Below are 25,208 nucleotides of genomic sequence, written 5' to 3'. Positions count from 1 at the left end.
GTTAATGTTTCTGGCATTTAAGTTGGTCATTACAAAGTTTATATTAAAGGATATAAGTTGTTCACATTTTAACTTACTTTTTCTCTAATAAATTGTTCAAACATGCAATACACTATATAAACTAATAGTACAGAGTCTTCTATTTGAACTCTTTTATGATTCATCGGGCTGCCGCTGCGTTTGGTGGCTCTACCAACTATTGAATATGAATAAATTGTGTTTATCTCTTTTATCACAGGTGTCCAATTACTTATTGATAAATAGTGTATATGTGGTGGTAGCTTCATAAGACAGTTAAGAGCCTCCCGACTAGGGTGATCACTTTTGCCTAGCGGTTATGTTACAGACTCTAACGTCGCGGGTTCTGTCCTCGGGAATGCAATTTCAACATTGGTGACTCGGACGTGATCCAGACTTAGGGTACTAATGTTATGCAATGCGTATAAGAGAAGTTAAATAATTTGGTATAACATCGACCCTTAACATAACACAACTTTAATAATGAAAAAAGGCAGCATTATTTTTTAAATGCAAATTCCGGTTGCCAATTCGGAAAAACATATATGTAAAGATACTTAAATACATCACACGAAAACGTGCGGGGATACAGCGATGGTAATCTGTTACAATCGCAACAAGTTAATTTTGATTTTCCGCTGATGCACGTAGCGCAAAATACTTTAGTGACTGTTTTTTGCCAGGATTGAGACACCACAGACACACATTCGTCTAGACACATTTTCTCACTGTCAGATTTAATCAAATCACAGCAATCATGGCCTGATGAACAAATAGAAAGTTTTCAGTCAAACTCATTTTGTTTTCGAGTTATCGTGATCACAGAAGATGGTTTTTCTCGAAGGAGAGTTCCGTCAAACTCTCGAAGATTAAAATATTTTCTCTTTGCATGTTCCTTTTTCAAAAAAGCAAAACAATTCATGGTACTAAACTACAATATTTTAATTAACTTTTTAAAAGAAATTCGAATGTTTTTTTTTAATTTCTTAAAAACTAAAATTTATTTTCGAGAAAGAAAGAAACAGATATTCTGTAATCAAGACAATAGATTTATTCATTTTGTTAAGTGTCGATATTAGACTATAACAGCAAATTCATTGGGGGTTTGAAGTGCTTATCCAGAAAGTTTCAAATATATAGTATTTTTAAATACACATCACAGACAAAAATGTTATAAATAAATGAATTCATCTTCGGTGCTATCAAACATTTTGCGCACTTAGTTTTCAAAATAGAAAAAAAAAAAAAAAAAAAAAAATTTAAAAAAAGCACGTTACATTACTTCAAAATAAAAGTGTTAAAAATATCACAATAAACACTGACGTAAAACTAACGAACTTTTACACTTAGTAACACAACACAAGACAAGACAAAAAATCTACATAGCTCGATATTTCTCAGATAATTTAATAAGTAACATATATTTGATCTATTTTTTATTTTTTTTTTTACAATAACTGAAAAAAGTGCCATAAATTTCCATGTTAAATGCAATTTTATGTTAATAAATATTTTTAGAAAATGTACACAAAAATATTAAATGCATTGAAATTAATTTTTTTTTATAAATAACTATCTATAAATGCAAAGTTAGCAGTACACTAGTAGCACCTTCAAACTCTATCAGAAAGCTTGGCATTTAACAGCTGATCTACCTAAGTACAGTTTTTCATCCAACTCCAATAAAACAAAAGATACAACTATTTTTAACAGATGATAATTTAGTGAAAACCATTCAGCTGCAATACACAAACAATACAGATAATTTAACTTTCTGAGAACACATAATAGCATTTTCCAGAACCCTATCACAAACCCGCAATGGCTATTCGAAATATAGGAGCAGCATCTGAGAATAACGAACCAGCAAATGAGAAAGAGCAGGCGGAGCGTTCACAGAAAGTTACAAAATCTGTATTTGCTATGCAGAAAGGAATCACAAGTTACATTCAACATGACTTACATGAAGACATTTCACAATGGATTTTGAGAGAAATGGGATCAAACCAGCAAACTGTAATGGCTTTTCACATATTACACTCTAAAGGAACACTTTGCAAATAGTGAAATAATAATGTAGTTCATTTATTACGGCAGTAAAATAATAATTAAAAAAATACTGATTCTATTAAGACAAATTTCAATATTTTTACACTCTACAAATGAGAAAATCATCACCTATTCTCATACTAAATGATTTGCTTTTACAATAAAACATTTGGCACATGCAACACATTTATAAAATTTGAACAAAGTGCATCAAATATTTATAAAATAAATCTTATGAAAAAAAAAAAAAGAGAGAGAGAGAGAATAAAAATCATTGTTTACAATGCATGTAATAACAAAACTATAAAAAATATTTTTCTGGTTAATGGCTTAAGAAAATTGCTATGCTTTAATTCCAAAATTTTTATTTTAAGTTTTGATTTGATTCATATACATTAATTAAAATATAATAAAAAAAAGTCAAAAGCTACTCGAATGCAAACTTTAAAAAAAAAAAAAAAAATCCCTCCTTAATATTAGATAAAAGTTAATCATTACAGCATAACAATGAAATCTAAATTAATGTAAACTTACAAGGAAAAGAATAATTAATGCAAAAGTCAAGAATAATTTAGAACAGCAAACAATTTAATTTTATAAATATTTATGTAGATGAATTTTTTTGTTTTAAAATTATAAATCTGAAAACCCATGGTTTTACCATAATTACAATTTTCATATGCATCTCAGAATCGGTAATCCTTATGATTGAAATTAAATGCATAGCATAGATATTGATGAAATAGATGCAAAAAAACATGGCTAAAAAATTTTCAGAAGAATTTCAATGAATCTTTATAAAGATAGTTGAAAATGAATTCACATTAAAAAAAATATTAAAAGAATTATTTTAAGTAAAAACCTTTTTATTTTACACACAAATTAATATTTTCAAGAAAAATTTTACACAATGTTGTCAACATTTCAATATTCAAAAGTGGAAACCAATATCAATAATATATAACTGAAATAAAAATTCACATACTAAAAATTGATTTAAATCAAATTTAATTGAATGAATTACAGATACACAAAATTTTAAATTAAATCAAATATCTGAAAAGTAAAGAAATTCATAATTGTGTGACATATATACAGTGAATTAGACATTTATACAATTATTTCACCACAATATCACATCAACCAAATCCATTCAGAAGTTGAAAAAAGCAATGCAAATTTAACCACAATAATGCATATTTTTTACATTTTTTTTTCAACTGGTAAATATTGACAAATATTTAAAACAGTAACATGTGCTATTTTATTTTAATTATTTAGACAATGAACAACAGTAGTATCTTAATGAAAATTTCATTTAGTTCAAGTAGTGAACACATTACACAAACATACTCCATCTAGAATTCTTTTTTCCACCTGCTCTTTCTCATTCTTTGGTTCAGAAGTTTTCCCTCCTTTTTTATTTCTTTCGAATACCAAGCAGGTTTGTATTAGCTATGTTCTGGAGCATACTTAGTAGAGTAAACAAATTTTTTTTTTGAATACAACAATACAACATTTATTCACATTTATTTACAGATATATTCATTTACAATAACTCTGTTCAGACAAATGAGCGATTAGCAATAGATAATCGTCATTTTGACAGACGACTCCAGTAATCATGGCAGGGGATAAAAATTAAGTATATACTTTGCATAGTGCAGAATGTTGAATTAATAATTTTTAAAACAACAATAAAATAATAAGCTGAGATGTGACAGGCACCATATATACTTTAATTCTAAAAGTTTCTGGACTATTACAACCATGGTTATGATTTAATTTAATTAATTACATTAACAATAATTTTTAATTAATTATTGTTAATTAATAATTTTATTTTCATACATATAATTAATATAATTACATATAACAAAAGAAAATAAAGTTGAATATACTGAAATAGATATATATCTGACCAAATACTATTTAAAATCACTGAATAACAGCATATAATAATTTGTAATTTCATTAACATGTTTACAATTTTCTTCATAATATAGAATTGTTAAAAAAATCATCCTAATATAGTGACACATATATACAAAAAATAATAAGTAATCGTAATCATAATGTTCATTACTGATGGAAAGATAGGACATTATTTTAGGCAAATTGCAAGATAAAATTTTTACCATCATCTTTCAAATTACTTGAATTCATTCATAAATATTTGTGATAAATTGTAGTATTTAAAATTTCATGCAAGAGCAACAAAGAAATGAAACCTTTTAATGTGCAAATAAAGAGGTATTCTAAGATCACATAAAATTTCATCACTCATGATTTATAACACTGCATTACGATTTACAGAAAAATAAATGAAATTGCATCCAGATGCTGCATGACAAGTACTTCTGATTGGAAAATTATGTAATTAAGAATTATACTCTGTTTCACCCTAACTTGGCAGTATTGTAAAAGGTAGAAAATGTGACGCTCCGCGTTGGGAAAGAGTTCCCCATCAATTCCGACTTTAAAATAGTTAAAATGCGCGGAAATTTATCAAATAATATCATAAATTACAGAAATCCTTTTTTTGATCAGTATGTATTTAAAATTATTCTCAAGTTAGAAGTGCTTATCTGTTAAGTATTCTGTAAATAAAGCGAACGAATAAAACTAAAAGATAGACATAATGAATTCCACTTTGGCTAGAACCGGTCTTCAAGGTCAAGTATTTGGCGCGCTTTTCTTTTGCGTTTCCGCCAACTCAGCTTCATTCAGTTCACAACCGTTATCAGCTTTCGTACTTCTTTATTCTCGCCTTTTTACCAGCTGATATTTTTGATACTATTAATCACATTAGTAGTTATTAGTTTTGATTGTTGAATATTTATTCAATTCGTCATTTTTATTCACTTCTAAAATATCTGAAAAATAGAAAGTGTTATCACCGACTAAGCTGTGCACACCTTCAAGACGAATGAAACCAACAAAAAGTGAAGCATGCAGAAACATATTAAATGTTTATTCTCGACTCCGAAAAAACCCTCAAGATTCTATCAATCAAATCGTCGATAAAGTTTCTCATCTTACAGGTGTTTCGCAATAAACAGTTTTCTTTTTGAAAAAATAAAAAAAATAAAGGCATCCAGTCCTTTAAGTATCCCTGGAAAGAAGCGACCTGGCTCAGTAGGTAAACATTCAGGTCTTGTAAAATATGATGATTTTACATTATCCTATATTTGACGAAAAATCCATGCATTTTTTCGTAGAAATGAGATCCCAACATTAGATAAAGTTTTAAAAGATGTGAACGATGATACAGATATCTTTTGGAAAAACATTAGCCGAACTACGCTTTACAGAATATTGAAAGATTTAGGGTTTTCTTTTGAGAAACGATGAAACGAAATGAAATAACATTAATGATTTATTAAAACAATGTATCTATAATATTGAAGAAATAATGAAAATAAGGAAACAATTAATTCTCCGAAAAAGTGATAATATAATAAAGTAAATAAATATTTACTATTTGGCGAAAAATTTGCGAGATAAAGTTTCGCCAGCGGTCTGCATTTCTAGTAACTTTGTACTTTAAAGTAACCCAGTTCCCCTGACAACGACTGCGATTCGGCTATCCTAGAATATACACTACTGCCAAGTTAGGGTGAAACAGAGTATAGATACTATTTTTTGGATTTTGGGTTCATCATTAAAAACTTTACTTAAGAGTTTGTAAACTAATTGTTATGTTCCATTTCTTTGTTGCATAATATTAGAAAATACATTATTTATTTTAAGATATTAATACACTGGTGCATATAGACATGCACACACAGCCTAAATTGAAAATCAGCAGGTTCCATCAGTAGTGCATAAGATAAAGAATCTATATAAAAAGATACAATCAATAATACATAAAATAAAGAATATATATATTAAAAATAAGCTTCATTAACTGTCACAGTAAACCATAGTGAATTAAAGCTGGTTGCTTCAAGTATTTTCATTAGCTCTGATTATTTATTAAACATTATTAATGACTATTTATTATTTCACAAGATTTTTTTTTATGCAATGCAACTTTATAAATCGTAACAATTGTCAGCCAATAAAAGAATATGAATAATTTGCAAATGAGTGAAAGTCAATATTAAGTGACCAATAGATCTGAGAGTTTTTGATTAAAAGGTTTTCAGCTATGAATTCTATTACCTACTTAGAATATATATTAAGGGATGATTAGCATATGTACCAAAAAGGGGAAAAAAAAAGACAACAGAACAGTGATAGAACTGCATTATAATTGAATTTTTACAAACAACTAATGATGTTTAGGCGTAAGAAAGATGAATGTAATAAGCATACTTGCACTTAATAAATTATCACTCCTCTTTTTGTTTCTAAGAACCAATAGCTCTCATTTTAAAGTTTTTAAATATATATGTATTAAATGTGTTTTGTTAGTTACTGCAGATTGCTATAACTTGCATGGAAAGATTCTATCAATCACCAGTAACCTACAACATGACATGTTAAAATAACAATGGAGAAACATAAACAGTTCCATTACAAAATTATTAGGTTAAAACAGGAAATTGCAAAACATCACTTAGATACATTCTTTAACAAAGAAAATTCTTTGAATTCCGATAGTAAAGACTTTAACAATTTCCAAAAAAAGATTTAACTTGATTTAAGAAATTGTAATTAATTTGTTTCTTTAAATTAAAAAAAAACAACCCCTGATTATTTTATTATATGAAAGCTGTTTCAAAGACTGAATAAAAAATTGTAAATGAGTTTCACAAAAATAAATAAACAAATGTGTTAACTGCATAAATTTCTCTATCCCTTTCTTCACAAGATACTGACTTTTTAAAAACATAATTCATAAAATCAGTCAAAACATGTGTTTTTTTTTTTTTTAATATAACACCATTAATGGCTATTTTACACTTCTTAATTTACAAGAACAAATATTGGAATGTTCTATTATCACAACTCAGTCTTGGAAAAATAAGTTACAAATAAACATAAGCAATTTTCAGGAAAATGAAAGACTCATTTATAAAAATTAAGAAAGAAAAAGGATGAAAGATTGCAATTAAAATATCAGACTATTTTCTCCAAAAAAATTTCTGTAAAATACTTTATGTTATGTCAGTGCTCAATCCCAAGCTTCTAAGTAAGGTAGTAAGGTGTTGAGATGGTGGAGTTGTTCCATTTCTTCTATTCTGTCAGTAACTTGATCAGCAATAGTAAGAAAAATTTCTATGTAAGAAGCCATTTGATTGTACTCTAGGTGTCAAGAGCGTTCTTTTACTCTGATATCCACAGATAACTATGGGAAAGAAGAATGCATATTAGGTTTTAAAAGCATTTAAACTTTAATATTAAAAGAAATTTAAATAGAAAAATTTGTGTAATACTTCAATTATTAATTTACTACTTTGCCAAAACATGTACTGATTTTCATCCAAATAGTATAGATGTATAAGCAGAATTGTTATTTTCATTACAGTGTACAAACATATATTTAAGATTTCATTCTGTCCATTATCAGTCACTCAGAGTATTTCTAATTTCAACATATTTCTTCGAGACTTTATTTGTTTAATTTCTGATCCTATAAATATTTTGGTATGCAAATTATACATGAATAATTTTATAAATGAGAAAAAATACCCTTTCACACTTTACAGCTTATAATAAGGAAGCACAACTATATAAAGCTAGTAATACAGATAAAAATTTATTTATTTCCAATAGGTTTATTTATTTATTTTATTTATTTATTATTATTATTATTATTTTATTTATTTATTTTTTTTTTTTTTTTGAGGAGGAGGAGGAGAGGTGGAGAGATACAGGAGATTAAAGACCAAACATGTTCAAGGGACAATTTTCAAAGATAGTTCAGTTGCACAGAAACAACTGGAGTCCCAGATGCCAAAAGAAGCTGGTACAATGTATACAAATTCAGAATAACCCAGGAACATGAATAATAATATTACAGGTTGTACGCAGCATAGCATATACCATAAAAAGTAAGAATCAGTTTAATAACTTTTTGGAATATAAAAGTATTCAAAGAATTAGCTGTATATGCTTCACATATTGCTGTTCATGCAAATGTATTGTTTGGTTATTATAAATTATTATTGCATTAAAAAGATATGCTAGATAAAATGTAACGTTTTTTTTTTAAAAATCCAATGTCAAAAAATCTCCTTGTAACACTTTCCCAGTCCCTTTATATGTGGGATGTCATGCTCAATTATAAAAATGACTTATTTCTATATTTAATGCATGCCCAAGATTTTAGAAACATCTTGTATAAGCTATAGGATATATGTATAGAGATTTTACTCTTGAATCAAGGGCGATTCATTAATTCAGATACGAACCATGCAACAAGATATTTTCAAAAGTTCTATTTATTTTCTATTCCTACATTGAATAATAGATATTAAATTTCCTATAATGTAATAGTTTAAGTAAAATTAAATTTCTATTTAACCAAAGCTATAAATGCCCATGCTGATCTAAAAGATATTGTGCATTAACTGCATGCCATTGATTAACCTTAGTCTCAACTACTTGCCATTAGCAAATAGATTAACATGATATCATTGGATATTAATTACTGCATGCAATAAATAAAACCTCATTGATAAGCTTTTATTAATATACAAACACCATTTAAGAATGTATTCTAAAATTATTTTCATATTTGAAAAACATCATATTTTTTGAATAATTGATCTATAATAAAAGAAAATTTTTAATAATGTATAGAAAAATGGAAAGGCTTCCTTAGAGCAAATGTGAAATTGAAATGATCAAATATGAGATCATGAAAAACAGTTCAGAGAATATAATTAAAACAAGATGCTGAAAGAGCGGCAAAGATTAGAAATGTACAGTTTGATAGACATAGAAGGAATACAGAAACATTTTATGGTGATTTCATTATGTATGCAATAAGCAATTTCAAAATGCAACGAAGGGCTGCTTTGAATGTAGTTGAGGTTTTGAAGGAGGTTCACAGACACACAATGGCAATATTATGATATAAACAACTGATTTTTATCAAACTTTAAAAAAAAAAAAAAAAAGCTAAGAATTAAAAAAAAAAAAAAAAATTAAATATTAGAAAAATGCCTCCCCCTTTTTTTTCTTTCAATTTTTGAAATGATTGCAGAGTAATAACTAACTCTACAGCCCTAATTGATGATGTGGGAAGTTTTAATTTTAAAGAATGAAAAAGAAAAATTTGAATGCGCATTTTGCTTTTTAAAAACTATTATTTAAAAATATTTATAGGAAAGCTAGTTTTCAAACTATGTTCAAAACAAAACATTTCAAACTGTTTTTTTGTTTTTTTCTTCTTTTCAGTATTGGTTTTAAGTTTGTTGAAATATACAGAAGAAATAAATGAGCATGAATTATGTCTCACCCTTAAGGTAGCACAGCACAACCAACTTCGTGCAGTTTGCATAACCCCTGCTATTAACCACTGGTCTGTCTCAGGATCATAATATTCAACAGTATCATGGTAACTGTATTAAAAAAAATACTTTTTTTAATAAGGCTATTCAAACTAAAGGGAAGTACATGAAAATTTAATTGATGATTTCTAATATATAATGGTTATTGGGAAAATGTCACATTTTGATGAAGTATTTCATAATTAAATATAGCAATACTGAAAGATAATAGTGATTACTAAAACTAGCATAGTTTTTTTTCAATGCAACATATTTTTAAACTGTTAATTTAACAGCTACTTTAATTCACAATTACAAATTGAAATCAAAGATAATTCAGCACTTCTGTCTATATATTTGAAATCTTTATTCTGCCAAATAGAAATAAAACTAATATATTTTTTTAATTAGCTTTCTCTTTATTAATAGCTTACACCTGACAACTATACTTATCAATAAAAATATTACTACAAGATATAAAGATTTAAAACATTTATTCTAATTTTGGAATTTTTTTCTTCCAAAATACAAAAAATCTTTTATTAAAAATGACAAAAACTTATTTAAAATACAATCTTGTGTATGTTAAATTGTTAAGCCACACAAACACATTCAATAATAATATTGAATACTTTTATACATCAAAAAATTTTTTTTGTAAGCAATAAGTGCTATATTCAATATTAGTGAGATAAAATGCAGGTGAATATCATTTCAGCACTACTTATGTAATTTTGTTTTAACAAGAAATACGAAGAAAAAATTATGATACTTCCTTAATGAAGATCAGTCTTCTTCTTACTATTTAAGATAAGGAAAGAGTTAAAAATATTAAGGTTACTAAAATTTATTATGGTTACTAATATCTATTATTTTATGATTGCTTTGATTCTAAAAACCTTCAATATTTTATGTATTACTAATCTAAGCTGCAAATTTGTGTTGAAATTATTTTAATTTTAACATAAATTTTAAATATTCCTCTTTAAATTTTTATTATATTTATATTTTAAACTGTAATATGCATATGTTTATTAAAAAACAAAATAATAATTTCATTATATGAATTGTTATACTATTTGATATTTTATTATTAAAATATCAAAACTGGATTTAATATTATATATATATACACACAGAGAGAAAGAGAGGGGGGGAATATAATTTTTTTAATTTTTTTATTATGAACTGATCTCCTATTTACTCTTCTCAATCACTCACTTTATCCCCCCCCCCAATAAAATTATCCAAGTCAAAGATTTACAATTTAATTTTCAACCACACTTCTAATGTTTTGAAACAATTCAAGTAACATTACATAAAATAAGCAAATCAGGTTTTAAAAGACAGCATTATGAATATATCAAGAAATAAGAGAAACTGTATCCAGAATCTGATTCCATTTGCTTGGAAATAAATGAGCTGATGATAAACATAAACTAAACCTCTTTTTTTTTATGTTTCCATATTACACAATTAATATGGAAATTCTATATAAGACATTTTAGTATTTGATCAAAAGAAATTGGTATGACTGACCGGTCCCATCCTTCCTCTCCTCCAGAAACATATATCTTTCCATCTACAACTGCAACACCAGGCTGGTATCGCCTCTCCAACATGGGCTTACAAAAGCGCCATTCATTCTTTTCTGGATCATAATATTCCACTTTATTTGTATTCTCTGTGGAAGCATGCCAGCCTCCTGTGGGTAAGAAAAGCAACATTAAAAATATTATTTCAAAATATTTTGCAGCTTGTACAGATCACATCAATTTCTTACTTTTATCTACAAAATTTGCCAATTTGTGGTGATTGTCAGAGATCCCAGCAATTCTTGATTAAACTAAACTAAGGTAAAACTAAGGTAAGGTTTTTGACTTAGGTAAAACTAAGTCAAAAACTGGCTTTTTTTTTTCTCTTTCAAAAAATAATGGGTATACATTTCACTTTTTACATGACATTCTTTTGCAAAGCAAAATAAAATTCAAAGAGTTTTTAAGAACTGAGGAAACCTTAAGATTTTTTTTTGGTCATTTAATATGAAATTTAACTTTGAAAATATCAATGAATTTATAAGCATTTCTAATTATAGTAAAAAATAAATGTTATCCAATAAGCATAAAAAGTATAACTATTGAAGAAATGAAGAAGAAAAAAAAAATTAATTTTTTTGAATAAAAGAATTCAATTAATAGTAAATCAACTAACACTTACAAAAAATAATAAAGGTAATCATTAGATAAGCAAATATCTAATTTTCTTAAAAAATACATCTTAAGAGATCTTTATAAGATCAATATATTTTAACAACTCACACAAAATTTTATAGCATTAAAAAATGTTTCCTAAATTTTTGATAAAAAAAAACTCAACTAACCAAGTTAAATTTCAATTAATTTGCATGAAATAATCAAAATATACCCACCTATTACATAAATTAAATTGTTCACAACACAGGCTCGGGAGCCTGATCTAGCAATCAGCATGGGTGCCATATCAGACCACACATTTGTCATTGGGCAAAAGCGTTGGACCAAATCTATGCCATCTCCATCTTCCAAAACTGCACCACCTGTCCAATTTGGTGAAAAGGAAAATTAACATTGTATAAATATTTAAGAACTACCTTTTAATTAATGCACTTAATTTTGAAATTTTCAAACAGCTGAGCTATTTGCTGAATACAAACACATGAAAAATGTTAAAAAATAAAAGGAATTTGAAGAAGTTTTTTTTTTCTTTTTAATTGTAGAACTGCTTTGATTCTGTTCAGTTCAATTTTAAACACTATCTATTTTCACAAGGATATTTCTTTTAAAAAATTTAAAGCATTTCAGGAAACATAATAGCAAATCAAGCCCAAAATTAGAGGAACTTTTTTTAAATCAGGAAATCTAACATAATAAAAAATTTATTGTGACAGTAAAAATTTGATCACTTGACATAAACAAAATTATAAATATTAATTTTTAATAAACATTTCAAAAGAAATCAGTTGGAATGATTTCAGTATTTTATTTCTACAATAAAACTGCTTAAAAAGTATATGAAGCTATGCTGAAACTTTTGTTGTCATGTCTATATTGTATGTAAGTGAAACATATTATCATAATTATTAACAGACAACTAAATTGTGAATGATCTCTTTATAGCTATTTTCAAATTCTTTAAAGTCAGCTCTATCATTATCTAAGAAAACTAATAGGACAAACAACATTTACGAAGTACTGGACTTTTAACTGAACTATAAAAATCATTTACACTACCAAAATCACTCAGATACATTTTTCCAATATGCATCAGCTTTTCCATATTAAAATGTTATTTAAAATTAGTAATTGCTACATCAATTTTAAAGTTACAATGAAACCTCTTTTTACACAATTTATTAATTGATCTTAATTTTATGCTGGTTTTCATTTCAGTGTTAAAAAAATTAATTACAATGCAAATATTCAGAAATATACTGCATAAAACTAAGAAAAAAATTACGTAAGTCCAATTCAGATTAATTTAATTAGAATCCAATAAAAAAAAATTAACATACATTTTTTTTCTAAACAAAATTAAAATTTGAGCATTTTTTGAAAACCTTTCTAAAAGGGAATAGAAAATGAAGAAATAATAAAATAAAAATATTTCAGTTTCTATTCACTGTAATAAAATTAACTTAAATATTTTCCCACATATACTAATAAGATAAGATTGAAATAAAAATTCAAGAAAAAAAAGTTAATTAAGAAGGCCAATTGCAATAAAAATGCAGCTACTTTTCATTACTTGATGCTCAAATAGTAAAAAAAAGTTCAAGTTCTTAAGATTTTAACATATTCTTCATCTTATTAATATTGTAAGAAATTATAAGCATAATGATAACTGTAATGAATAAGAATCTTAAAAAAAAGCACAGTTTTCCAGCAGAGCCTTGAAAGGGATTTTACTGGGATACTTAAATTAACTGAAATTGAAATCCATTAAATACTGGTGAAATTCATTACGAAAAAATATTCAAATCATAATATAACCTAAAACATTATCTTTTACCAGTGACATAAAGATGTCCTTCATGGCCAATTACAGCAGGACTAGTAAGCGAAATTTTCATGGGAGCCACATACTCCCACGTATTATTGCTCGGATTGTACTTCTCAACACTATTTAATCTGGACGCTCCATCCCAACCACCAATGGCATAAATGAAACCATCCAGAACAGCCAAACCTGAAAAGTATCATATAAAATAAATAAAATATATTGCAATAATGTTAATCAGTGTTATTTTCCACTTGCCATCTTCGCCAGAACATATGAAAAAATGTCCAGAAACTATAAATTATACATTAGAAGTATTAAAAACAATGAAGTAAATTTGCAAAAATTTATATATAAAAATTTATCATAAAGTAAATAATCCTCTTAGTCTTCCATATTCTTAATTATTACTCTGCTTAGTATTGCTATTTTGTATTAAAGTCTGAGCTTTGGTATGAGCTCTGTTCCATGCCCAACTGTAATCCTCTAACCTTAGGAAACTGATGCTTTGCCTTCAATGCTGCATATTGCATACACAAAAAAAGAATGGAATAAACAATTAACATCTGACACTTTAACAAAATTTCACTAATTTTTTTTCTTCTTAAACTTAATGAAAATAATATATGAAGAAAACCTGAAATGTATTTTAAAAATGTGAGTCAGAAATGTTTTTCTCTTTCTTTTGTCTGAAAACAGATTTTTTTTTCTGTTTTTTCTGATCACAAAAATTTACATGAATATATTTCAAAGGAAATATTTATTCATGCTAGACTTGTTCTTTCTTATCAAGTCTTAGTAATTTCTAAAGAATAAATAAAAGTGATGAATAAAAAAATTAAATATACCAAGCTCAGAACGTTCAACTATCATCGAAGCCATTTCCTGCCACTGATCAAATATTGGGTCATATTTCCACAAAGATCGACTTGCTGTACCATCAGGATATTCTCCGCCAGCAACATATAAAATATTTTGCCCTTGAAAAAAAATTTGTTTATTAAAATCAATTTTTATATTACATTGTGGAATTCACACTATTTAAGAAGCCATCTTTTTATATATACATATATATTTTTTTCAATTTGGGGGAGGGAATAAACTTATATAGAAAATAAAAAGAGTAAAATGAAAAACTTTACGATACCTAATTAATGCTAATTTTTTATGTACATATAAATATTAGATCAAAAGATACACTTGAAAACCAAAACAAATATTACAAAAACTAAGAAACTTGGACAAAATATTATAAATAAGGAATAATATTTAAATCTATAAAGTACAATACACAGCAGAGGTTAGAAATTAAGATTTAACTGAGAATGTATGGCTGATATCCAAAATAATTTGCAAATATATTTGTAGCATAAGTTATTTAATTATACCTTTCCAAGCTTATAAAAATTTTATGAGAAAAAACTTTTTAAATAAAGAGATGATTTAACTAAATTCAATTTAAGTATTTGACTCTAAAATATAATGCATCCATTTTTATTTTTAAAATCAGCAATCAAATCATATAAATACAATTATTATCCAACTGATTCAGAAGATTAATGAACAATTTGCTACCAACGATAATATTTCCCCCTGAATATGCCTGGGTTCATTCTTCAACAGAATAATTTTTAACTCCAAGTGGAGTTATTTATGTAGGACTGGGTGGGACAAAATGCCCATTCAATCCTATTTGGATCAGTGTCTAGGGTACTGATTAAGAAAAGAAGTAATGTCTAAAGAAAAACAATTTATTTAGAGTAAACAAAATTAACAAGACATTAACAATTAAAACAGGAAAGGTTAATTACATTAAAGTTGGAAGTTAAAATACTTAGATGGCACCAAAGGGCCAAGCCTAACAAGAAGCCTGCACATAGCAAAACTAACTGCTGCTATAGCGTAAGACTATTAAACACTCATTGTTACCAGAGACGGGGAACCCTCTTCTCTTTTTTTTGAGCAAATGCCAACAGTTCGCTTTTTACTCAAACATATGGTCATGTGACTTAGTACTTTGGATTAGTAGAACCCATGGTGTCATTTATTACAATACAATAAAACTAAATTGAAATCTGGGTGTGTTCGGTATAACAGTGGAATGGTAACAGCCACTACTTAAATCTCTATATTTATAAAAATAATAGGGAAGTTAAAATTCTCATAGGGCTTCATTCTATACTTCTAAGATTACAGATTCTTTTATATTTCCAAGAAGAAAGATTTAATAATCATCTTGATTACTAAAATTGTACAATAAAATGTAATTACAATTTACTAAATAATTAATTTTTAACTGTATTAGTAAAATGCAATTAAAATTTACCAATTTTAATTCTTTTACCTGTAGAATTATTTTAATGCTTCATTCACCCATTTATTTACTAACTTGTGGCTGTAATAAAACTTTTCTGGTGAGAAGATGTCACAGAAATATTTTAATCCACTTAAGAAGTGAATATATAGAAAAAGTTAAAGAAAGTTAGCTCTACATTGGCATCACTCTTTTAGCCCCATACATTCCAATATGAACATAGCTATTGTGATCTCCATTTGTTCCCCAAATTTTCAAAACTACTTACAAACAGATTATACCAAGCAAAACTTAGAAATAAATAAACAAAATAGTAATGATAATACAATTTGCATCCAAAACATGCATTTATTATTATTACTTAATTTTAGGCAACAAAATCTATTTAAAGGAAATGGTATAACTTAACTCAATTTGCTTGAATAAACATTAAATAGTCTTTGACTACAGTTGAATAATATTCAGTATATTGCATTAGACATTCACATCAGTTTTAAATTAGTTTTATATTTAGAATTCAAACTTTTATTCTCTTTGCAAAAATATTTTCCCCCAAATAAATGGGAAGTTAAATTAAATGCTTGATAAAATTAAGCAGTTTTATAAGGTATTTTGACATACCTGACACTTTTTACTTAAATGTTTTTGTAAACAATGCAAAAACCTAATCCACTGAATGATCAAAATAATCTGAAGGAATTTTTTTAATCAATTGCTTTACCTGTAACAACAACTCCATGCTTGCTTATGGCAAATGGCAGACATGCTAACGTTAGCCATTTGTCATTTACAGGATCAAAACATTCTACGCTACGGAGAACAACCTTGTCATCCTCTCCGCCAACAGCAACAACCACTTCTGATATACCTATTGTTATAAAATATTTACCATTGATAATTTGTCACTTGAATGATATACAAGAAGATAAATTAGTTAATAACACCTGCTTTTACAATTGTTTTCAATCCATGTCAGAATAACATTCAAATTCTTATTCTAAAAGTCATAAAATATTGTTAAATTTGCCATGAGGAAACATACAAATTATTATATAAAATAGTAAATTTTTAGTTTTTCAACATATAAAAAAAAAATTGACATACTTGAAAGATTTCAATAGTTTCAAGTTTCTCAAATAATAACATGTATATGCAATTTATAAAAACTTTCATTATAACAGAAAGTTCTAAGTTTATAGTTAACTGAACTCTAAATAAAAATACATATTACAACAAGAAGAAATTTATGCACAGATACAATATGATTAATTAAAAAATTAACTACACAAAGTAATTGATTGCATAACAATTTAAAACTTGAATCTAAATTGTTATTTGAACTCTGAATAGTAATAATAATAATTTCAAAAATATGGTTAATTTTGATTCTCTGACAAAAGACGATACTTTTTAAAAAGATACAATAAAACATTTTCATACATAATACTTTAGCTTTCCATAAGTCTCTAAATGAATCCTACAAATACTGTAGGGATTAATTGTAATTCAAATATAAGAAATAGAAGAACAAACCTACCAAATGATCGTCGTGGCCTAGTTCTAGCAGATGACTTTTGATGTCTACGATCAGGAAGTAAATTATAAAGTTTGGCTTCTTCAATCAATTTTTGGCACTGGGTAGATGTCCCTACAGCAGGTACTGCAGCAACACAATCATGAAGGTAATAAGGACTTAATAAAGGTAAACGAACTTGCTCCAAGACCTTTTTGTAAATATAAAAGAAACATTTGTAAAAATTTAAAATAAATATACAGCAATACTAGCCCCCAACATAATTAATAAAAAATTACTTTCAGTTAAAGACTAAAAGAAACAAAGAAAGAAAAACACACCATAAAGCTCAAAGGAAATTAAAAATCTTCATTTCTATTCAATGAATGATAAAAAGTGACTCTATTGATTAAGATCTACAAATAAATAAATTTAACATGATTTTTAAAGTTTGAGTTTTTTTAATAAAATTCAGCTGACTTTATATTAATGTACAATAAATAGTATATTTTAGCTGATAATGAGAAATGTTTATAGGTAGCAAAGATCAAAATAACACATGTAACCTTTAAATCATAACATAAAAAATAAAAAAGAAATGAAAGTTTTATGGCATAAATGCCAGAAATTAGTGATGTTACAACAAATATGTGATAATTAAAATATTATGGTAAATCCAAAGACAAACATTTTTCTTCTGCTTCTTATTTCACAGTTTTAATTAAATTATGTTTTAAAATAATGGATAAAAGCAATAAGATGTGTAAATTAAAATTTTAATAGGTAAGACATAATTTTATAATAACAACATTCAATTTTAACAAAATATATTATACGGCTTAAATAGTAATATAAAACTTAATTTATTAAATGCATTATTGGTATAAGTCAACCTTCTAACTCTCTGACCCGCCCTAAGGCACACGGATTTAAACCATAGAACTGAATGACCGGACCGCCGCAACAGCAATTGGCGGGAACTGTGGTTGAGTCCTAAGGGCCGTCACCGGCCACGGTACAACCCTCCCCGAAGGAAGTACGTCCTGTCATCGGTGGGGGGAGTCAGATCCCCCACCTATTATTGTACCCTCCAGGGTGGCGAGATCCAACCACCATGCCGGAAGCATCTCATCCTCATTTCGAGGTGCCCCCCCGAGGGTCCATTATTGGTATAAAATAAAATTGTATTCCGAAAATATTTTTTAAGGAAATCTTAGATAGTCTAAAAGTTTTTTACAATTTAAATTCATAATATACTTTACAAATATTTCTTATAAGAACAAAGAAGCACAATCTGGGATATTTACTCAAATTAACCATATATTACAAATCTTAAAAATGAATTCATACCAGATGGAAATCTTCACTTCTAGCAGCAACATCTTGATTGAGCCACAGTAATACTGCCTCAAAAACAGTTTCTTCCTTTTCAACATTCAAGGTATCACTGGATATAAGTTCGATGAATTTACTTTGTGATAAAGATAGCATTTCTTCATGCTTCATTACATCAGGAAAGTACCTATAAATGAAAGAGAATTTTATTAAAATGTCACAAATATTTATTAACATTTTAGAAATTTAATAAAGGATTTCAACCCTTTGAAAGAGATTCAGATAAAAAAAATAGGAAAAGGAAATTTGACAAGGTTATAACTAACATATAATTTGAAATGCTTGTTCCATGAATCAAATGTCAGCAATTATTTTTTTTTATCAGCAATTTAAATTTTTTACTTATATCATTTGTTTGAAAAATAGATTACTTTTCATAAAAAAAAAAGAGTGAAACTTGGTGCATTAACTACATGCCTGGAATTAATTTCTGAAGATGTCATGTAAGTATATTGATTATGTTCTCCAATGATATGTAGTTAAAGTTTGCCAATTGTTACACAAGTAACTGCAACTCATTGTATGTCAATTTTATACAATGATTCCTTTCAGATTTTAAGGACTCATTAGCAGACACAAATTTAGTTTCATCCTTCAAATTATATAATAAAATGAGATTGATTAAGCAAAATGTTATAATTTCATATCACCTACCTTAAAGTAAATTCCTTGGCTTTCTTTTGTAAGTTTTCACAAGCATGAGCTTCAGCAAAGCAGTGAATACCCAAACAGTTGGTCTCATCCATATGTCTCTCCAAAAATCGACAACAAGCATCCCTTACAGGAAGAACTTCCAACAGATTAGCAGCTGAAAGCAGAGCTTGAACATTATTCTTGTTTATAGGAATTCTCGATGAATATGCATAATCTAAAAGAAGTTTCAATGTGGATGCCTCAACTCCATTGAGTACAATCTCTCTCTGTTGACTTTCAGCCATTTCACTGGTGAACATTGCCTGGTTAAAATATCAAAATAAATAACACAATTCACAAAATAAAAAATTTCAATATCCTCCAACAGGAAAAGATTTATATGATATACCAAAAATCAGCTTCAGGCATTAGTTTAAAAAAAAATTCATCAGTTTCTATTTAGTTTCATACTTCATAAATTAATAAAAGAAAGGATTGTTAAATAATTTAAGATGAATGAAATTCTGAAAAAATATTTGATTATTCATCAAATAAAAAGAAACTAAACATGAAGATATAAAAATCCAGCATAAAATTCCACCACTTAGATTGTTTCAGTTTAGTTATATTAATGTCCTATTTAATAGTAGCACTGGGACTATTTTGGGACAGACCTCGAAATTTTGAGCCCCAATCAGACAAAAAAGATGATATTTGATTTAACACCCCACCTCTTCTAAATTTTTATGCACTTCATCAATGGGGGATGTCAGGCCCATAACATCTGATTAAATGTGCATCAGGCCGGAATAAACAACGGATCTTTAGTTGAATTGGTTACAATAAATAAAAATTGCAGTTATTTATTTAAATTTTATTTTGGCAAAATATTTCAGGCACTTTTTCATTAGTAGATCTCAAACAAAAATTTGCCAAAACTTAGGAAAATACTAATTATAAATCTTGAGTGCTAAAAAAGATAGTGCCAATATCGAAGAGATGCAATGATTGGAATCCTAATTGAAAAGCACCAATTTTTAAATATCATTGGGGAAAAAAACCCATCCAATAGCAATTCAACCTGATATTTTAAAAAAAAAATAAAAAAATATGGGTACTTATGTATTAACTGCATGCTAGCAATTAAACATGAACAAAAAAATTGGCCAAGATGTTATGTGCATTGCAATCAATAATTAATTACAAAAAAAGAAAAAAAAATCTAAGGATATCATGTTAACTTTTTGTTTATTTTCAGTAATAACATACAGGAAAGTCTAAAGTTTGCCAAAGATAAGCAGTTGAGCCAAAAGTTATCCAACAGTAAGTTAACACAGAGTTCACCAATGGCATATGATTAATGAATGAGTATCTAAATATAAAACTATACATTAATTATCTTTAAAATCTAACAAAACATTCATAATACTAAAAATAATAATATATTGCATTGAAATTTGTACATAATTACTTTGAAGTATGAACTAAATGATGCAAGAACCACTTTGTGACACGGAAAGTCATCTCCTTCCACGCACAGTAAGACATCACAAAATGTATTCGACTTTCGCAACTCATCTAGACCAGCCAATACCTAAAAAATAAGCATAATAAACAATATAAGAAACATTCATCTTTTTCTACAGAAAAATTGGACATTTAAAACAATTTTGAAAACATGATTAAAGTTTTATTAACTGTGAAAGTAAAAGAAATGCCCAATTCAATAGAAAAATATTGAATTTTTTTAAATGCTCATGAAGAAATTTCATAATATAGGATTGCCACTCAAATCTGGAAAAAAATTCCCTGTGTTTTTCCTATACATAAATGTAATATAAGAAGAAAAACTTGCGAACAGTATTCATGCTAGTTAAAATGAGATAATAATACTCCATAGTCTTAATGAGTGAAAAAAACATTTAAAAAAAAGCAGCAATTTAATAGTGTATTAAAAGAATATTTATATTTACATGCAGAAAAAAATTATTTATTGCCAAGAATTTAACAAGATAAAATTTACATATTAAGGAGGTGGAAATATTGAACATAACAAATGTTCTTCAATTACGAGTCACAAAATTAAGAACTCGGGTGTAATAAAACACAAAATAGCATTTTTGCAATCAAAAAGTTACATGAAGCATTTTGTGAATGGGCAACATTTAAAACCCAATTCGTTACACTGGTGTCAAATAATAATAATTTAAATGACAACCAGAAACTGTCTCTCAAAGGAAAAGTTAAACAGTTAGAATCACCTGAAGATACATTTGATTCTCTGTTTGTGACATTAAAGAAAAGAGAATCATCTGAAACACTGTAAACCAACCTTTTTTTTCACGGTTTATTTATTTCTACATTTTAGCATACCGAAAACCACTGGTATACCAAAAAGTAGAAGAATATCAATCATTCATTTTGCATGTATTGTTCTTCAATAAATCTGGATTTAAACAAGACACAGCTTTTAAAACAGTAAAATTTTGGATGTGCTTCGAAATATTGTTTTAGAATGTTCTTCACAAATATAAAACACTAAGTTAAAAAGCCTCTTTTTTCAGTTTCAATAGCTCCACTACTAATTAAGTTGCTTGTAATCATTCTTCCAATATCAGCATTTTTTTTTTTTCCCCCTCAACCTTAGTTTTTAGGAACATCAAGTGCTATCAAAAGTTAACTATATAATGCTTTTGTCTCTTCGATTACTTCTTTTGACAGTTATATTCATTAATCATTTAACAAAAAAAGGAAATACTATCATATAAGAAAAGCCCGATTGTTTCAAGTGTCTCACTTTTTTTAAGTAATGGCAGTAGAATATTTGCAATATAATAGAAGAAACTAATTTTAGACAGAATAAATATATCGTGTTAGCATTTATCTTATCACAAAAATCCAGGCAAATCCATTTTTTACTGAAGTTTTTTTTTCCTGTTTCTTTATGTAGTCAAAATCTTTTTGAGCATTCTCACAAACACTGACATTTTCTACCCAGTAGATAGGCTACAATTTCAATGGAAATTCAGGAGAATCTGTAGCTTCCAGGAAATAAACAATTTTGTGAGACTATCGTTAAATATCCTATGCATTGCTTTTAGAATAATTTCGTTTTTTTCATCTGGTAAATTTATGTCCAAACTGAAATACATCATGGATTATGTGTAATCCACAAGTACCTAGACCTAAGATTTTGCAGTCATTTTTGTATGAAAGTTCTTCTTTGACATGTTTTTAAAATTTATATTTATTCCATTTATACTAATTTGTAAAAGTAACTATCTCCAAACTTGTTATTTCTCCTTTAAATTATCAAACAGCTCTAGAGCTTTCCTTCAAACAGTTGTGTATACCTTAAAAATACTGCATTCCAATTCTCGTAGAAATTTCATTAGTTGATTCATACCAGTATCTTACTATAAGATCCATTTAGTATTTTTTTTGGTATGGAGCCAATAAGCCAGGCCAGTCCTTAATTCTTCCTTGTGATAGAAAAACCAACACTTGTCTGTCACGGTAAATTTACAGCATTATTTTCCCAATGAGAATTATGTTCTATTCTATTAGTAGCATCCCAGAAAAAAATTGCAAAAACACAGCATCCACACTGTAGAAGCTTATTGACAGCTGCAATTTTACTAATAAAATAGAGGAAAAAAAAATATTTTTTTTCAGTATAAACAGCAAATCTATAATAATTTAAGAAATTAGAAAAAAAAAAATAATTCAGAAGTTACCGTTTTACTTTAGATATCAGGAAAACTGACAATTAAGACAATGATTAACAAATGATTTAAGATTATGTGCTAGAATTACATGAATTCCAAATTAAATTTTCTACAAAAAGAATCAGGAAAATTAATAAAGAAAACAAATTTCCTGAGCCTCTGCCTATGTATTTTACATAACTGACAGCAGGTGTAAAAAATAAATTCAGGAACAAAAAAAAAAAAAAATGTTTCATCTGTGAAGTTTAAAAATATATGTTTAGAAACATCTGCAACTGACAAAATTGAAAAGTATAATGATTACTGAATATTATTAATTCCTAAACAGTATAAAACAGCCAGAAAAATGTCTTAACAAGATTTTTTTTTGTAAAGTATAAACAAACTTTAAAATTTATCTTAGCATAAAATTAGTTTTATAATGAAAAAAAAAAAAAAAAAGAAGATTTTTCAATCCTGCACAAAGAATAAAATCAAGATATCTGGTCACTTCATTATTAAAAAAAAAAAAAATTATAAATGTCAAATATTAATTTTCAATAATTTAATTTTTCACTTGTTTATTTCTCAAATAGAAATGCAATATTATTTCTGGATAATGAAAACATATTTTAACACGAATATGTACAAAAATAATTTTCACATAAAATTTATGTGCAAAAAAAAATCGGAATTTACATAGAAAAACTGAAATTACCATGTAATTATTACGATATAGATACTTAATAATTAGTAACACACACACATATACATAGATATTTGTGCTCTATTAATTTTTGAAGAATTTCTCTTCGTCATAAATATAGAAACTGTCTTTTATAAATGTATATAATGAAAAACAGAGTAGCAAAAAAGACACGTTAAACAGAAGAAATAATTATTTCTTTTAGTGAAATTAATAAAGCAAACATTAAAAATTGTAAACGTTTCTTTGTATACAAACAAAACACGAATTATTCTTCTGAGATTTTAAAACTTTTCTTATTTTTTCCAAATAGTTTTTGATAATTAAAAGTCTAATAACGAAAATCAAAACAATCAATTATCAGTAAGCATTTGCCGCTTATTCGACAATACACATAAATATGGAATAACTCACTTCAACGGAATGAGTATGTTCAACGTATGTAAATTCGTCTTGATCCAGGGTGCTTAAACTTCCGCTAGAAAGCGAATCTTGACTATTTACGTGAACTAATTTATGTATATCGATTCGTGCTCCTTTCCCTCGCTTAGTACTAATAGTTAGCTGCACATTGTACATTTTTGCCAAGTTTGGTCAGCCATCCAAACGTTTTGAATGTAAACTGCATTTTGCGCACTTTATATATGAGTTTTTAATTCGATCTTTCAATAATAAATCATCATGTAAACCCATCCTATAGTTTCTGATGTCCAGTAGATCAAGTACTATTCGAATGAAAACAATTTTTTTAAAAAAATAACACATTCCTGCAATGAAATATGCTGCCAGATTCAAATCGAAAATAGGAAGTTTCGATTTCAATTTCAGATAATTAACAGCAAAAATTAAATAAGTAAAGAACAAAGTTGTTGTTGCTAATGTCCATGGTCTGACGTAGTCAGACCAAATCCAAAAATCCGTTGACAAGAAGAAAGTCAAAAACGAGGAAGGGAGAAGAATAAATTTCTCCCAATGAAATCCTAAACAGTCCAGGATATGTTCAGCAGAGGCCTGATGCTGGCAGCATTTCGGGCAAAGAGGGTAAAACTTTTCACCCTGAGAAAAGAAAAGACATTTAAGGTGGCCACTGGCAAGGCGCGACAGGCAAGTGTCGGTTTTTCTATCACAAGGAAGATTTAAGGACTGCCCCGGCTTATTGGCTCTATACCAATCATGAGTAGGGGGAACCATCCAATTCTTATTTAGGAATTTCGCCTGAGAGAATAGTTCTAAGTGTGTGAGCTCAGCAGAAGAGGAAGTCGCTAGGCTGCTTCCTTTCTTTGCAAGTCTGTCTGCTGTTTCGTTACCAAGTAGATCCATATGAAAGAACAGAGTAATACCTCTTAATAATTTTTATTACTTTGATGACATCCTAATTTCTATGATATATTTT

General features: G+C 27.4%; 1 protein-coding gene across 1 annotated transcript; it reads right to left on the bottom strand.

Annotated features, from left to right (window-relative positions):
• Positions 1–1,068: 1,068 nt before the first annotated feature.
• LOC129975975 (kelch-like protein diablo) lies at positions 1,069–24,566 on the bottom strand. The gene is made up of 12 exons (XM_056089284.1): positions 24,230–24,566; positions 20,874–20,996; positions 19,424–19,725; positions 18,725–18,896; positions 17,399–17,585; positions 16,583–16,729; positions 14,396–14,527; positions 13,560–13,736; positions 11,941–12,087; positions 11,052–11,217; positions 9,482–9,584; positions 1,069–7,363 (listed from the first exon to the last, which is right to left on the bottom strand). Exons 1-12 carry the CDS (start codon positions 24,392–24,394, stop codon positions 7,328–7,330), a joined length of 1,857 nt encoding a protein of 618 aa, XP_055945259.1. The 5' UTR covers positions 24,395–24,566; the 3' UTR covers positions 1,069–7,327.
• Between the last annotated feature and the right edge of the window lie 642 nt (positions 24,567–25,208).

The sequence above is a fragment of the Argiope bruennichi genome, chromosome 7 (assembly GCF_947563725.1).
Source record: "Argiope bruennichi chromosome 7, qqArgBrue1.1, whole genome shotgun sequence".
NCBI classification, from domain to species: Eukaryota; Metazoa; Arthropoda; class Arachnida; order Araneae; family Araneidae; genus Argiope; species Argiope bruennichi.
Note: the sequence above shows the minus strand (reverse complement) of the source record. Positions and strands in the feature narration are given on the sequence as shown.